General features: G+C 33.7%; 1 protein-coding gene across 1 annotated transcript; it reads right to left on the bottom strand.

The window, feature by feature from the left end:
* Positions 1-13037: 13037 nt before the first annotated feature.
* LOC127706686 (mucin-like protein) lies at positions 13038-18366 on the bottom strand. Its single transcript, XM_052211344.1, is given in 5 exon segments — positions 13038-13216; positions 14391-14561; positions 15732-15902; positions 17081-17251; positions 18360-18366. Coding segments are annotated over 5 exon segments (699 nt in total).
* Positions 18367-19065: the final 699 nt, after the last annotated feature.

Here is a 19065-nt window from a genome sequence, read left to right as displayed (position 1 = left end):
CATACCAAACAGACATAAGACAGGGTGATTCCTATATACCCCAACAATATTGTTTGACGGAGGGTAGGCAAATACGTGTATTGCTTCTCACTGTTTGTTTGTCTGCTTTTCAGCTCGCTTGATCCGAAGGGTCAACCAGCTGTTCTCATCACTTGGTGTTAGTCGTCTGTCTTCGTCCGTCGTCGTCCGTTAACTTTGAAACTTTCGTCCTCTGAAACTACTGAGCTTATTGGAACCAAAGTTTGCCACAATCAGCATTTGGTATCTAGTTCAAAATATGTATCCGGTGATCCCGTCTACCAACCAACATGACCAACATGGCTTAACATAGAACATACATGTATACATGTAGGAAAATGCGACTTTTGTCTATTATCTTGAAAACCGTTATACATAGAGAAAATATGACAGAAATGTTCAAATTCTGAAACCTACCTACTATCTATTTATACGAATACTGCCAAACGACTCCTTATAGGAGTTAATGTCCTTCATTGACGATTTTACCTTTTTTCCATCATGACTTCTTTAATAGATTGAGAGAAACTTTAATTTCCAAATATGATCAGCAAGACAAGATCTACAAATTAAGCAATGAAGCTGAAATCGAAGAGTTATTGTCCCTAAATGATGATTTATACTAATTTTTACATTTTTGGCCGAAAATATATATCATAAAGATAAAGTTATGTAAACAGCAAAATGATTAATCAAGATTATAGAAAGCTTCAGTTGAGTACTCATTGTAGTTATTGCCCTTTAATGATGATTTTTATCCATTTTTGTATATTTGGCCAAAACTTTAGACGATTAAGCCAAAATGTAGTACGTAAACAGTAAAATTGATCCACAAGACAAGTTCTGCATATATCAACAAGATCGAAAATGACAGTCGTCTTATAGGAGTCAATGTCCTTTAATGATATTTTACCCAACGTTTGCATAATATGCAAAAATGTAATAGATTGAGAAAACTTTAATTGAATGTACATTACCAACACATGCTCCTTGGGGCTTCTAGTTAGGAGGCGTCATTCATAAGTTTGTTGGACTGGGTGACATTCTTGTAGATTCTTGTTATCTATTTTTAATTCTGATGGCTAATATTTAGAACGTAGGTATCGTAGTATCTTTAAAACTTGTTGTTAAATATGAAAAGTACTAAATTTTCAAATCCCGTACCTATCAAATCCTCTACGACATGTAGGATCGCAGACATTACCGTTGAAAGACGACTTATATATTTTTGGCTATCAAAAAATCCATGCAAAAGACATTAAATTCCACAGCAAACTACTTTTGTGGCTTCATTACCTTCAGTGAGTTCCGACTTATTAAAAAAATATTGGATTATATTCCTTTACTTATATCCTCAGATAGTGTTCTACAATTGTTTGGAAGAGTTGGGCTGACGAGTGATATCTTCTACATTTAACAAGTTCGACTATCTTCTTTTTCACATTTAAAGAACCAGAATTATGTTCTGTTATGCATTTCCTCGGGTGTTCTACAACTGTATAAAGTGTCACCAATTCAAATTTAATCGTTTAGATGAAGTTGTGTTTACAAGGCACACGGACAAACAGAGCGAGAGACGGATAAACGGACGGCCAGGGTGATTCCTACATACGTCTTATTTCTTTATGACGGTTTAATAAATACTTAGAGGCGGTCGACAAATACCGGACAACATCTTACTCAAAAAGAAAAAGGACAAACATTCAGTTTAAAAAACCCACTGCACTGAAAACTAAGAATGGTTCAACACCATCCCCACCAAAAGCTAAAATTGATCGCAGCCGTTTGCCATTTGACCCAACAAATACAAAATGTTCATGAAGTCTAGAAAGGCAAGGAGGGAGTTTTGTGTGCAGGTAAAACTGTTCCAGTCCTACCACATGTTGTGCCTGTACAATGTCAGGCTATCTGGACTGTGCGATGCGTGGCTTTGGTTGTATTGCATTTTTTTTTTAGAGAAGTCGATGTTTGTGGATGATATGGTCTATTGTACAGTGGATTATCTTTATCGATTTGTGTACTTTTTTTTATGTATTTTGGCTAATCTCAGAGGCAAAAATGTATCATAGTATCTTTCAATTTCGTATTTTGGAATAGAAAATTTCAAAATCCTGTACAACACATGCGATCGCAGGTTTTACTGATATGTTGAAATAAAATTGAGAATGGAAATGGGGAATGTGTCAAAGAGACAACAACCCTACCATAGAACAGACAACAGCAGAAGGTCACCAACAGGTCTTCAATGCAGCGAGAAATTCCCGCACCCGGAGGCGTCCTTCAGCTGGCCCCTAAACAAATATATATACTAGTTCAGTGATAATGAACGCCATACTAAACTCCAAATTGTACACAAGAAACTAAAATTAAAAATAATACAAGACTAACAAAGGCTAGAGGCTCCTGCCTTGGGACAGGCGCAAAAATGCGGCGGGGTTAAACATGTTTATGAGATCTCAACCCTCCCCCTATACCTCTAGCCAATGTAGAAAAGTAAACGCATAACAATACGCACATTAAAATTCAGGTCAAGAGAAGTCTGAGTCTGATGTCAGAAGATGGTACCAAAGAAAATAAACAAAATGACAATAATACATATATAACAACAGACTACTAACAGTTAACTGACATGCCAGCTCCAGACTTCAATTAAACTGATTGAAAGATTATGTCTTCATCATATGAATATCAGGCACAATCCTTCTCGTTAGGGGTTTAGTATTATACCATCATAACATATATGAGAAGAACATAACCCGTGTCATGCCAACAACTGGTTTTTAAATAAATGTGTTTAGTGCCGATGCAAAGTGAATCAATATTTACGCCAAAATGTGCAATCTATAATGACCTGACAACAGTATCGTAACTATATCCCTTCTAAATAAGTCTATTTAAAGGTTTTGTTAGCTTCAGAGGTGAATACTGACATTTTTTTGCTTTATAAAGAATATTTCCATAAAAAATTGGATGTGAAATACCTGAACGTATAAGAAGTCTGCATGATGAGCTATATTTACGAATGATGTCCTTATACCGATGATAAAATTTAGTAAATGTTTTGACTAGTTTGTGATATCGAAAACCCTGGTGTAATAATTTTTCAGTAATACATAAATTTCTCTCGTTAAAATCGAAAACATTGTTACATACACGAGCGAATCGTACAAGTTGAGATATATAAACACCGTAAGATGGTGACAAGGGAACTTCACCATCTAAAAATGGATAATTAACGATAGGAAATGAAAAATCATCTCTTTTATCATATATTTTAGTATTAAGCTTTCCGTTAATGATATAGATATCACGATCGAGGAAAGGGAAGTGGTCATTGATAGTATTAGCTTTATTTAAAGTAAGTTCAACAGGATAAATTTCTTTAGTATACATACTGAAGTCGTCATTATTGAGAGCCAAAATATCATCCAAATATCTAAAAGTATTATTAAATTTGTGTATCAGATGATGTTTCGATGGGTCTTTGCTGATTTTTGTCATAGCAATACAAAAAAAGGTCCGCAATAAGTGGTGCACAGTTAGTCCCCATTGGAATTCCGATAACCTGACGATATACGGAATCTCCAAAGCGAACAAAAATGTTATCTAGTAAAAATTCAAGGGCATATATAGTATCAAAGCATGTCCAATTGACATAGTTTTTTTGTTTATTGCTACTAAAAAATGACCTAAAAGAGTTTGAACATAATTATATATTCACATTCTGACTTTTTAAATGCCCATTTAATTAGGTGTGTGAATTTTTTCTTAATGAGAATGTGAGGCAATGTGGTACATTGTATATAGGGTAGAAAAATCAAAACTTTGAACAGATTCAAAATCACCAATATATGCATGCAATTTATCAAGTACTTCCAACGAGTTCTTGACACTCCAAAAGTAATTAATTCCACTATTTTCGAAGGCCTTATTTGAACAATTTATTATCAGGTTTTTGATTGTACCAAGTGTACTGGTAAGAAGAATAGACAATTTAGTAGTGGAACAATGGCTTGAAGACGAAATGAATCTATATTTGTAGGGTGTTTTGTGTAGCTTCGGAAGCCAATACATAGTTGGGACTTTCATTGTATTTGGTTCTGCTTGTAGAGCGGTAGCTAAAAGTTTATGTTTGTTACAGATGTCGTTTTTTGAAAATGGAGTCAGTTGGAATGTTGGTGAATTGGTGATTTCTTTTTTCAGAACCTCAACGTAAAATTTACGTCAAACAATAATAATATTATTAGCAGCTTTATCGGCCGGGACAAAAACAAATTCCTTGGCTAGTTCTTTTACTTTATGTTTAATACGAGAAATAGGTTTATTGTGGTTATTGTTAAGAGTAAAATGTTCTTTAAAATGTTGAATACGTATATCAACTATGTTCATTACTGATTTAAAAAAAGAGTCCAAAGATTTTTTGTCAGCTTTTTCCCGTTTTATCCATTTCAAACAGTAAGTATGGAGTGAGTCGTGGATGATATTACGACACTCATTCCAATTAATAATTGACGGGGGACGATATTTAGGTCCTTTACTGAGGAATGATTTTAACTCTCGGTCTTGAACGATGTTAAGATCTCCTGTTATAACATGGGAAATGGGTCCATAAATGTATTCGGAATTACTGCAATTACATGAAGTAGGTGTATTTTCACTGATATTAACATCTTTACACAATTGGCTATAATTAAACACAAATTTCCGGGTAGATTTCTTGTAAATATAACAAATAAGAGGGAGCTCAGTATTATCAAAATATCCCGGAATTTGTTCTTTAACAGAATGGTCGTTAAAAATACCGGCAATATTTACAAAATCGAAACCTTTATTGACATACTTTATTTTAATAAACTGTTTTTTATGATCTTCAGGGCGATCAATTTTGGGAAACAGTTTAGAATAACAATATGCCATTATAATTTGAACGATTTCATACTTAGGACTGCTATATGAAATTGTGTTGCAATCCTCTAAAATTTTATTTAACTTATTAACCGGTAATGAACAGAACTTTGTTACCAGATAATATCTGCCGTTGTTTTTTGAAATAGAAATTAGGTCCGAAATATTGGTATGATTGGTCCGAAATTTTCTTTGATTGCGATTTTTTCTACGACCATGAGAACGGTTTTTACGAACAGTTTTAGAAACTATATCCAAAATGTTAACAGAATCGGTTCTTGATATATTACCAATTCCCATGATATTATCATTAAGACCGAGAGGGTAGACTGTCTGTAATTTTTTAATCCAATTTAATTCAATTATTTTCCGCGATCGTACAAACTTTGAATGAGATTCACCAGGCTGCTTATTTACTACTTCTAAAGGTTGAACTGCTAAATATCTAATAGGATGATTGTGCTTCTTAAGGTGTTGATTAATGATACTTTTGAATTTATTGGGTCTTTTAAAACGATACAGATGTTCTTGAGTGCGTTTAGATAAATATCGTCCAGTTTCACCTACGTACTGAATACCGCATCCCGGTTTAAGACTGCTTTATTTTTTCAAATTATCAAAAAGCTATGCAAAGTAATGAATTACAACAGCAAACTCCTTTTTGACTGCATTTCTTTTAGTTAGACGCAACTGATTTTAAAACTATAATGGAGAATCATTGACTTGGAAACTATTTTTATGTCGTTTTATTATTTGTCAAGCGATTTATTATAGGTAGCATTTCTATGCATAGACCATGTATACCTAATCATATTACCCATTCCTTTCGTGGAACCCTATAAATCGACCTTTGAGTTTTAAACACTAAATCAAAATGGTGGGATGATCCTGGAATTCTATTTACGGTTTTCAAAATGTAAGACGATAACCCTTTTGTTCCATATCATAGCTATTACGACCATGTTTTTGTGCTCCGGGCATAATCGTCAATTTTTTTAAAGAAAGGATGAGTGTTATCAATTTTAGTCCAGGTTTGCATTGTACAAGGTCATGTTTTCCTCTGACTTGTTATGACGTCTTTACACTAAATCCATTGGAGGTTGGATGTGTACTGATTGATATTTTAGTCATAGATGCAGGATTTTTTTTTCATTAGTTGTTATTGGCTTTGAACTAGCTGTCAGTAACTGCGAGTACTCTCAGATCTGTACTTAGTGTCTTTAAATTATGCCGTTAGTTTTCTCGTTTGAATTGTTTTACATTTGTCATTTTGGTGCCTTTTATAGCTAACTATGCGGTATGGGATTTGCTCATTGTTAATAACCGTACGGTGATCTATAGTTGTTGATTTCTGTGTCATTTTGGTCTCTTGTTGAGAGTTGTCTCATTGACAATCATACCACATCTTATTTTTTATATTTGTGTTATCAAGACGAAAGGTCTCACTCAAACTGTAACTTCTATGATTAAATAGGCAATACAGAAAAAAATGGAAGCTTAGATTTCCATGAAATTTTCTATTCCCCAGGGTCAACATTTTGGAGGGAGTTATAGTAATAGTCTTAATCCGCCCGTCCGTCCGTCCGTTAGAAACACATCAAAACTTAGAGAACGTTTGATACAGCTTAAATACCAACAAGAATTATTTGTTATCGTTTTTTCTTGCACGTGCTATATCGTCTGTTTTATTGGTCATTTTGACGGGAGTTATGGGACTTTGAGATTTTTTTAAGTATTGTAACAACAACACCTTGTGAACGCGACTCTGCTGAGATAGTTTTATAGAACACTCACACAATTGGTAGGATTGTATGCCTCCATGTGTAGTTGACGATAAAGTACCCATACGGCCCTTAGTTTACCTTGTCCTTTAGGGTTCTTTGCTAATTTGCATAGCGGCCATGTTGCCTTATCATGACGACATCCATTACAATAGGATTATACAGGCCCCTCAAATAAAAATGCAAATATGTCAATTCTCAAGTCGAATCAACAATTTGTCCGCATATAGCTGAATTGTACATGTTGTTTGCATTCTGTTCGTGTACAAATGAACAGTGTCTACTTTGGAAAGTTTCGCCCTTTTAAGTTTGAAAATCGGAAACGTAACCGTAGTACAATTGCTATATAAAATAACGAAAAATCGTAAAAAAGCAAGATTAAAAAAAGAAATAAGGATACAAGAAGAGATTGTTCATGATTTGTTTGCATGTAGGGAAATAAATACCTTGCAGGTTGAATTTTCAGGCTAAATAACTTTTATCTTACTTGCTTTCTTAAATTTGCAGCCAAATTGTTTTAAAAACATGATGATTTCATCCTTCCCATTTCATGAATAGTCAAATTTAACCATTTTCCCTTTGGATTACACATCATATTTGTAAATATCCGTCAAAGGAAGTTTTAGATCCAGACAGAAAAAGACTGGATTATCCGCAAATTCGTTTAAAATTTATATTTTCGATCTTCAAATACGGGAAGTAACGTAATCAAAAGGACCAAAGTCACGTGGTACAAATCATATGAATAAAGTACATATGTACCTAGGATTTTGCCATATGCGCCATTTTAGTTCAATCATTTTTTACGGGACTTCTTTATTGGACTTTGGCTGTTTTTGAAGTATTGCAACAAAGACACCTTGTGACCGCAACTCTTCTGAGACCATTCGACAGAAAGCTCTCATACTAGGAACTATATTTTCCATTATGGTTAATTGACCTTATTTTACCGGCATTTTGATTTTACCTTTTGTACGGGAGTTATGGGACTGAGCATTTGATGGAGTATAGTAATTATGGTACATTTTGAACGCAAATATTCTGTGACCGTTAGACAGAAAGTTCTTATACTTGGTAATACTGTTGGCTATCATATATATAGTTGACCATATAACACCGCCATTTTGATTTCACCATTATTTGCGGGAGGTTTGGAACTTTGACCATTTGTTGGAGTATTTAACATTAATTCATTCTGAAGGCAAATCCTTTGACACCAGACATACGAATGCTCTCATACTCGACCGATTTATTTGTTCTAATGTGTGGTTGACTTTACTATACAGTCAATCGAATATGACATTTTTTAAAGGATTTATGGGATTAAGACTTTTATTTTCTTCTGCACGAATGTGACATTTTGTGAATGTAACTCCTTTAAAACTATGTGGCAGAAATTTTTCGACTTGGTAGGTTTATTTGCCATCAAGTATTGTGAAAATATATTATATATACCGTCATTGTGATTTAACTATTTCAACGGGAGTTATTGGAATTTTACCATATTTTGACCATCGTATCTAAATGACACATTGTGACACACAATTTAATTCCTCATTTATACAACAGCGGGGAATATTTCGCTACGGTGTACATTGTAGCAATCGTGTATACATTGATATAAAATTTTATAATCTTTTACGTTTATTCTATTCAGAATATAATAAATTTAAACATCTTTGTTATTTTTGATACTTGACAGAAACAAAAACAGGGGGAGGAAATCATAAGTCTTAATTCATTTTGGTTAATGAAAGAACGTTTAATTTTGGTGCGTCCGAAGCGCTTTTCTGGATAAATCTTTATCAAAATCAAAGAAACCCAGAAAAGTGAAAGCCAAGCATATGTAGAAATATTTGAGTACATGATAATTCATTAGGACCAAAAGTGACCTAAAAGAATAGCCAAATCCATGTTAAATCATGGAATATCTTTGTCACATATGACTACGGATATGTTACACTTGTCATAACCACGATTCCGTCTTCTTTTTTTCGAGTATGTCTTGACATTACCAAAAGCAATTTATCATAGGATTTTTACTTGCTTGAACAACACGACGGGAGCTTAAAGAGTTTACCCTTCCGGAGTACCTGACTAAGGCACTGGTCTTCTGTGTGGTTCGTATTGCTCAGTATTTGGTTTGCTCTGTAATATTATTTTGTTTTTTGTTTGTCCTTATGTCAGTTTCTTTGAATGCCCCCTTGGTAACTTCTTTCTCTTTTTTATTTTTTTAATAGAAAAGTACCTAGTAATTATATACACTATTCTTGAAATTATTATTTTGGAAACATCAAATTTCGATGTGACATTATATTTACTGTAAATATCCATTCCACGCATCTAAAACTAATTCCCTTTAGAATCAGGGTTTTTACATTTTGCTTTAAGTTACTTTCATCTTTACATGTACTTTTGCTGAAATATACCCAGCAAACATATTTCCATTATTCAGTATAATAATCGTCATCCCTTTAAAATCAGTTGGCACTTTATATGGACTGAAACTATGTTTGTCTTTTTACTTAAAAGAAATTTACATTCAACATGTATTAGTGCGTTATATGTTTTGAGATTGTATAGCAACATAACAATTTCATTTGCACACATACTTGTAAGCAAATATCAAAGATTTGTCTTTTGTCAAATTGTTAATGTTAGATGTTCGTTTCTGTGTATGCATGACTCAATTCAGAAATTTCTTGATATAATATCTTAGTAATTCTATAGAGTTCCAAGAGAGACGTTTAACCAAGTTAAATAAATAAATCCTTTTAAGATCATGTTGTTGTCATAAAATACCAATCGTTTAAATCTTCTTTTTTTTTATTTCAAGATTAATTTCCCTGTTGGGAGTTCATCAGTGATAACGAATTTAAAAGCAAAGATCTTTTAATATTTACCTTTACATGGGTTGAATGAACATTTGTCAGTTTCATATGATAAACCATCACACTGTGTGCTATAAAACCACCTACGAAGATTGCCCTTCTGGCAATAACGTCTACGTGATCTCGTCCCGTATCCACAGTTAACAGAGCAAGAGATCCACGATATCCATGTGGTCCATTCTAAAATCGAGAATTATAGGAAGATAATTGAGAACGTAAAACAATTGCAGAACTTATCAGATATACACCAAATCAAAATTTAAAAATATGAAATTGACGTCTCTATCATATGTATATCTTGTACATATCGGAGGTAAAACAATTGCAGAACTTATCAGATATACATCAAATCAAAATTTAAAGATATGAAATTTACGTCTCTATCATATGTATAACTTGTACATATTTAGCAAAACATATTTAAAGCAAAATGCTAAAAAAATAAATATTATACTACTACACCGCATTAATAAGGGAGATTACTACTGATAAGAACACTAGCCTTGTAGAGAAAACAGATCGATTACCAGATCAATACTATTAGAATCAGAGATAAAAGGGGGATACTCGTATAATCAATACAATTAGGGCGCCGGCTATAGATATAAGATGTGGTATGAGTGCCAATGAGACAACTCTCATTCCAAGTCAAAATTTATTAAAGTAAACCATTATAGGTCACAGTACGGTCTTCAACACGAAGCCTTGGTTCACACCGAACAGCAAGCTATAAAGGGCCCCAAAAATTACTAGTGTAAAACCATTTAGACGGGAAAACCAACGGTCTAATCTATATAAAAAACGAGAAACGAGAAACATTTATGAACCACAACAACAAACGACAACTACTGAACATCAGATTCCTGACTTAGGACAGGTGCAAACAATTGCAGCGGGTTTAAACGTTTTAATGGTACCAAACCTTCACATTTATCTGAAACAATAGTGTAACATCTCAACATAGAATGACACACTATAAAATATCAATTGACATGAAAAATGTTAACTTTTGATTGGGAAGAAATTTAAGATGACAAAAATTAACGACTTACGTCCAGCAGTAAATATTCCATACATATTTAGGACGAAAATGTTTTATGTTCTATAGATAAATTCCTACTATACTGCACAACTTGGTAATTTCAGTGAAGTTAAGCAGACTATCTTATGAGTCACCAGGAAACTGTCCAATAGAAAATTAGTAAACATACTCTGGTACAGTATTATATATCCACCCTACTTAGTAATATAAAAATAAGGAGATGTGGTATGATTGCAAAAACGAGATAATTATCCACTAGAGACTAAATGACCTGGATAAAAGCAACTATGTCATTTTCAATAATGAACAAACGCCATACCGTATAGCAAGTTTAAAAAGGCTCCGACATGACATTATTATAGTTTGCCAAATTGTCAAAATTTCCAGGAACTGAAAGTCTAAATCTTTTTGATATGTTTTTTTGTTTTTAATTTTCTGACAACGCTTATTAATGTTTTTGATCTGCAACTTTTAACTGACGCATACAAGTTTCTTTTGGTAAATTACAATTGTTGAATATGATTTTTAAAGTAATTGAAATACTATATCATTAGGTCAATAAAAATATACAGGCTTATAGTGTAATACGTAAAACGTACTTTTCGTCTACAAAACACTCGCCGTTGACACTCGAATAAAAACAGATGGACGATCGAATGAACTTCAAACATGCAGAACACTGCAACAAAAAACCTGACAAATGTCATCTACACGTAGGCTAGACATTCAGACATCTTATACGTTCGGGTATTTCACATCCAATCTTTTATGGAAATATTCTTTACAAAGCACAAAAATGTCAGTATTCACCTCAAAAGCTAACAAAACCTTTAAACAGACTTATTAAGAAGGGATATAGTTACAATACTGTTGTCAGGTAATTAAAGATTGCATATTTTGGCTTTAATATTGATTCACTTATAGGGTCTTTGCATCGGAATTAAACATATCTATTCTAAAACCAGTTGTTGGCATGACACGGATAATGTTCTTCTCATATAATTTATGATGGTATAATACTAAACCCCTAACAGGAGGGATTGTGCCTGATATTCATATGATGAAGACATAATCTTTCAATCAGTTTAATTAAGGTCTGGAGCGTGCATGTCAGTAACTGCTAGTAGTCTGTTGTTATTTATGTATTATTGTCATTCTGTTTATTTTTCTTTTGTTTCCTATTCTGACATCGGACTCGGACTTCTCTTAAACTGAGTTTTACTGTGCGTACTGTTGTGCGCTTGTTTTTTCTACATTGGCTAGAGGTATAGGGGGATGGTTGGGATCTCAAAAAACATGTTTAACCCCGCCGCATTTTTGCGCCTGTCCCAAGTCAGGAGCCTCTGGCCTTTGTTAGTCTTGTATCATTTAAAATTTTAGTTTCTTGTATATAATTTGGAGTTAAGTATGACGTCCTTTATCACTGAACTAGTATACATATTTGTTTAGGGGCCAGCTGAAGGACGCCTCCGGGTGCGGGAGTTTCTCGCTGCATGGAAGACCCATTGGTGGCCTTCGGCTGTTGTCTGCTCTATGGTCGGGTTGTTGTCTCTTTGACACATTCCCCATTTCCATTCTCAATTTTAGAGGTAGAAAAACTTACGTGTTCAGCAGAACATGTCATGAACACCACATTGACCGTATTTTGACCCTTTTCAACCAATCCTCAGTGTTGTCGAACAACAAAAAAGACTCAAAACCATACGATATCATTCTTCTATCAATTAATATTGTTTTTCAACATTAAAATCAAGAGAAATAGTATTTTATGTAGACGTAGGAACTAAAAGTGATTAACAATACTATGATTAAAAGGTATGAATAGATGTAGTGCGATTTTTCATAAAAATGTTCAGACAAGTGATTGACGCCGATTGTAACTTGAAGTGTAAAGTGAGGTTTTGCTGTGTTTATAGGCTTTTGGACAAACGAAAAAAAAAGAAACATCCTGACTACAAGTATCTGACTTAAAAACTGACAGGAAGGCAGATGCAGTATACATTTAGGTTTGCAAAGGTCATAGTTAAGGAATAAAGCGGAACATCACAATTGAGTTAAAATTATATTCAGTTATCTCTGAGCGTACAGATGACACTGTAACATTTATTCTGTAGACTATCTTTTTTAAATTCTTTCTTCAAATTAGATATAAAGTCGATGTTACGAATATTTCAATCAAGCTTATTCCATTCTCGTATTGTGTATATAGTAGTAAAGAAAGTCTACAAAATGGAACATTGCTATTTTGACCGTTTCGCAACGGATAGTTGGTTGAATAGTAATTTATATTATGTCAGCATAGTAACGTTACACCAAATTTAAACAAATCTGATGTTGGGTGAACATGAGAATTTTCGCAAGGTCGCATTACACGCAGAACATATTATATGTAGCGTGACTTCATTTACCTGGGCAATCATCAGTAGCACATTGTTTGGTCCTGTTAGATTTACCACTACATGTTGATCCACCACCGGATGGAGGAGGGTTATTGCAATCCCTGTTTGATATCCGGAGGCCACCACCACATGTTACTCAACAACTATTCCACGCACCCCATCTTCCCCAATTTCCAGGAACTGAAAGTTTAAATCTTTTTGATATGTTTTTTTTTTTAATTATCTGACAACGCTAATTATTTGTTTTTAATCTGCAACTTTTAACTAACGCATACAAGTTTTTTTGGTAAACTACTATTGTTGTTTATGATTTTTAAAGTAATTGAAATACTCTATCATTAGGTCAACAAAAATATACAGGCTTATACTTTAGTACGTAAAACGTACTTTTCGTCTTCAAAACACATCCTTTGTCACTCGAATTAAAACAGATGGATGATCGAATAAACTTCAAACATACAGAACACTGCAACGAAAATTCTGACAAATGTCATCTACATGTAGGCCAGAGGTAGAAAAACTTACGTGTTCAGATGAACATATCATGAACAGCTAATATTCAGAAAAATTACCACATTGACGTATCTTGGCCCTTTTCAATGAATCGTCAGTGTTGTCGAACAACAAAAAAGACTCAAAACCATAAGATATCATTCTTCTATCAATTTATATTGTTTTTCGACATTGAAATCAAGAGAAATAGTATTTTATGTAGACGTAGGAACTAAAAGTGATTAACAATACTATGATTAAAAGGTATGAATAGATGTAGTGCGATTTTTCATAAAAATGTTCAGACAAGTGATTGACGCCGATTGTAACTTGAAGTGTGAAGTGAGGTTTTGCTGTGTTTATAGGCTTTTGGACAAACGAAGAAAAAAAAAAAGAAACATCCTGACTATCTGACTTAAAAACTGACAGGAGGACAGATCCAGTATACTGTTAGCTTTGCAAAGGTCATAGTTTAGGAATAAAGCGGAACATCGCAATTGAGTTAAAATTATACTAGTATTCAGTTATCTCTGAGCGTACAGATGACACTGTAACATTTATTCTGTAGACTATCTTTTTTCAATTCTTTCTTCAATTTAGATATAAAGTCGATGTTACGAATATTTCATTCAAGCTTATTCCATTTTCGTATTGTGTATCTAGTAGTAAAGAAAGTCTACAAAATGGACCTTTGCTATTTTGACCGTTTCGCAACGGATAGTTGGTTGAATAGTAATTTATATTATGTCAGCATAGTAACGTTACACCAAATTTAAACAAATCTGATGTTGGGTGAACATGAGAATTTTTGCAAGGTCGCATTACACGCAGAACATATTATATGTAGCGTGACTTCATTTACCTGGGCAATCATCAGTAGCACATTGTTTGGTCCTGTTAGATTTACCACTACATGTTGATCCACCACCGGATGGAGGAGGGTTATTGCAATCCCTGTTTGATATCCGGAGGCCACCACCACATGTTACTGGACAACTATTCCACGCACCCCATCTTCCCCAATTTCCAGGAACTGAAAGTTTAAATCTTTTTGATATGTTTTTTATTTTTAATTTTCTGACAACGCTAATTATTGTTTTTAATCTGCAACTTTTAACTAACGCATACAAGTTTTTTTTTGGTAAATTACTATTGTTGAATATGATTTTTAAAGTAATTAAATACTCTATCATTAGGTCAACAAAAATATACAGGCTTATACTTTAGTACGTAAAACGTACTTTTCGTCTTCAAAACACATCCTTTGTCACTCGAATTAAAACAGATGGATGATCGAATGAACTTCAAACATGCAGAACACTGCAACGAAAATTCTGACAAATGTCATCTACATGTAGGCCAGAGGTAGAAAAACTTACGTGTTCAGATGAACATATCATGAACAGCTAATATTCAGCAAAATTACCACATTGACGTATCTTGGCCCTTTTCAATGAATCGTCAGTGTTGTCGAACAACAAAAAAGACTCAAAACCATAAGATATCATTCTTCTATCAATTAATATTGTTTTTCGACATTGAAATCAAGAGAAATAGTATTTTATGTAGACGTAGGAACTAAAAGTGATTAACAATACTATGATTAAAAGGTATGAATAGATGTAGTGCGATTTTTCATAAAAATGTTCAGACAAGTGATTGACGCCGATTGTAACTTGAAGTGTGAAGTGAGGTTTTGCTGTGTTTATAGGCTTTTGGACAAACGAAGAAAAAAAAAACATCCTAACTATCTGACTTAAAAACTGACAGGAGGACAGATCCAGTATACTGTTAGCTTTGCAAAGGTCATAGTTTAGGAATAAAGCGGAACATCGCAATTGAGTTAAAATTATACTAGTATTCAGTTATCTCTGAGCGTACAGATGACACTGTAACATTTATTCTGTAGACTATCTTTTTTCAATTCTTTCTTCAACTTAGATATAAAGTCGATGTTACGAATATTTCAATCAAGCTTATTCCATTTTCGTATTGTGTATCTAGTAGTAAAGAAAGTCTACAAAATGGACCTTTGCTATTTTGACCGTTTCGCAACGGATAGTTGGTTGAATAGTAATTTATATTATGTCAGCATAGTAACGTTACACCAAATTTAAACAAATCTGATGTTGGGTGAACATGAGAATTTTTGCAAGGTCGCATTACACGCAGAACATATTATATGTAGCGTGACTTCATTTACCTGGGCAATCATCAGTAGCACATTGTTTGGTCCTGTTAGATTTACCACTACATGTTGATCCACCACCGGATGGAGGAGGGTTATTGCAATCCCTGTTTGATATCCGGAGGCCACCACCACATGTTACTGGACAACTATTCCACGCACCCCATCTTCCCCAATTTCCAGGAACTGAAAGTTTAAATCTTTTTGATATGTTTTTTATTTTTAATTTTCTGACAACGCTAATTATTGTTTTTAATCTGCAACTTTTAACTAACGCATACAAGTTTTTTTTGGTAAATTACTATTGTTGAATATGATTTTTAAGGTAATTGAAATACTCTATCGTTAGGTCAACAAAAATATACAGGCTTATACTTTAGTACGTAAAACGTACTTTTCGTCTTCAAAACACATCCGTTGACACTCGAATTAAAACAGATGGATGATCGAATGAACTTCAAACATGCAGAACACTGCAACGAAAATTCTGACAAATGTCATCTACATGTAGGCCAGAGGTAGAAAAACTTACGTGTTCAGATGAACATATCATGAACAGCTAATATTCAGCAAAATTACCATATTGACCGTATCTTGGCCCTTTTCAATGAATCGTCAGTGTTGTCGAACAACAAAAAAGACTCAAAACCATAAAATATCTTTCTTCTATCAATTAACATTGTTTTCAACATTGAAATCAAGAGAAATAACTTTTAATGTGGACGTAGGAACTAAAAGTGATTAACAATACTATGCTTAAAAGGTATGAACATATATAGTGTGATTTTTGATAAAAATGTTCCTGTTAGGACAAGTGATTGACGCCGATTGTAATTAGAAGTGTGAAGTGAGGTTTTGCTGTGTTTATAGGCTTTTGGACAACACGAAAAAGAAAAAAAAAGAGACATCCTGACTATCTGACTTAAAAACTGACAGGAGGACAGATCCAGTATACTGTTAGCTTTGCAAAGGTCATAGTTTAGGAATAAAGCGGAACATCGCAATTGATTGAGTTAAAATTATATTCAGTCTTGGAGCGTACAGATGACACTGTAACATTCATTCTGTAGACTATATTTTTTTCAATTCTTTCTTCAATTTAGATATGAAGTCGATGTTACGAATATTTCAATCAAGCTTATTCCATTCTCGTATTGTGTATCTAGTAGTAAAGAAAGTCTACAAAATTGAACATTGCTATTTTGACCGTTTTGCAACGGATAGCTGGTTGAATAGTAATTTTATTAAGTCAGCATAGTAACGTTACACCAACTTTAAACAAATCTGATGTTGGATGAACATGGGAATTTTCGCAAGGTCGCATTACACTCAGAACATATTATATGTAGCGTGACTTCATTTACCTGGGCAATCATCAGTAGCACATTGTTTGGTCCTGTTAGATTTACCACTACATGTTGATCCACCACCGGATGGAGGAGGGTTATTGCAATCCCTGTTTGATATCCGGAGGCCACCACCACATGTTACTGGACAACTATTCCACGAACCCCATCTTCCCCAATTTCCAGGAACTGAAAGGTTAAACCTTTTTGATATGTTTTTTTTTTTCAAATTTTCTGACAACGCTAATTATTGTTTTTGATCTACAACTTTTAACTGACGCATACAAGTTTTTTTTGGTAAATTACTATTGTTGAATATGATTTTTAAAGTAATTGAAATACTATATCATTAGGTCAATAAAAATATACAGGCTTATAGTGTAATACGTAAAACGTAATTTTCGTCTACAAAACACTCGCCGTTGACACTCGAATAAAAACAGATGGACGATCGAATGAACTTCAAACATGCAGAACACTGCAACAAAAAACCTGACAAATGTCATCTACATGTAGGCTAGAGGTAGTAAAACTTACGTGTTCAGAAGAACATGTCATGAACACCACATTGACCGTATCTTGACCCTTTTCAACCAATCCTCAGTGTTGTCGAACAACAAAAAAGACTCAAAACCATAAGATATCATTCTTCTATCAATTAATATCGTTTTTCAACATTGGAATCAAGAAATAGTATTTTATGTAGACGTAGGAACTAAAAGTGATTAACAATACTATGATTAAAAGGTATGAATAGATGTAGTGCGATTTTTCATAAAAATGTTCAGACAAGTGATTGACGCCGATTGTAACTTGAAGTGTGAAGTGAGGTTTGGCTGTGTTTATAGGCTTTTGGACAAACGATAAAAAACAAAAAAACATCCTGACTATCTGACTTAAAAACTGACAGGAGGACAGATCTAGTATACTGTTAGCTTTGCAAAGGTCATAGTTTAGGAATAAAGCGGAACATTGCAATTAAGTTAAAATTATATTCAGTTATCTCGGAGCGTACAGATGACACTGTAACATTCATTCTGTAGACTATCTTTTTTCAATTCTTTCTTCAATTTAGATATAAAGTCGATGTTACGAATATTTCAATTAAGCTTATTCCATTCTCGTATTGTGTATATAGTAGTAAAGAAAGTCTACAAAATGGAACATTGCTATTTGACCGTTTTGCAACGGATAGTTGGTTGAATAGTATTTATATTAAGTCAGCATAGTCTGATGGAGGGGGATTATCACAAGCCCTGTTTGATACATGTATCCGTTGACCACCACCACACGTTACTGGACATTTATTCGACGCACTCCATTCACTCCAATGTCCATGTATTTGAACTGTAAGTTTGAATTTGAATGATAATTATGTTTTTGCTTTTGAATGATAGTTATGCTTTTCCTTTTGAATGACTGAACTTAAGAAAGTAATTCCATATTTTTGAACTCGCTTGCTTCAAAAATGTTAGAAATTGCTACATCGATCACATCTTAATTGATATATAGAATACATTAGTATTACATTAATACAATAAAAAAGTTTAAATAGTGGGGACTAAAAATACACAAACAGGTGGTAGATTAAAACTAGGTTTTGAGCAATCACAACCTCCTTTGTAATCTCGACAAGTCGAATAAAAAAGTCACAATAAAATTAGTTCTATAGAAAGCCCTCAGTTCTGTAATACAGATTTAATAAACACACCGAAAACAGGGTTTTGTCAACCAGTATTGAATCATCCTGCAAAAGGGGATCGACCCGGTTGATGGGCGGTACATTTAGTATCGCACTGGAAATATTGGATATTGACAGAAAATGAGCCTGGTAGAATGTCATCCTCATGCCTCTGAAAGAGTTGCTGCAAGAATTTTCAACGTGCAGAGAGCGTGGCGCTATCTCTACACGAAGCATCGGATTTCATGTCGTCGTAATATTTATACTGGAACAAATATTACAGTAGTTGTTCCTAACGGAAAAAAGTGTATAGCATATTTGT

Source organism: Mytilus californianus, unplaced genomic scaffold (genome assembly GCF_021869535.1).
Source record: "Mytilus californianus isolate M0D057914Y unplaced genomic scaffold, xbMytCali1.0.p SCAF_6, whole genome shotgun sequence".
NCBI classification, from domain to species: Eukaryota; Metazoa; Mollusca; class Bivalvia; order Mytilida; family Mytilidae; genus Mytilus; species Mytilus californianus.
The sequence above is the reverse complement of the archived record's forward strand: the minus strand, read 5'-3'. Positions and strand labels throughout refer to the sequence as shown.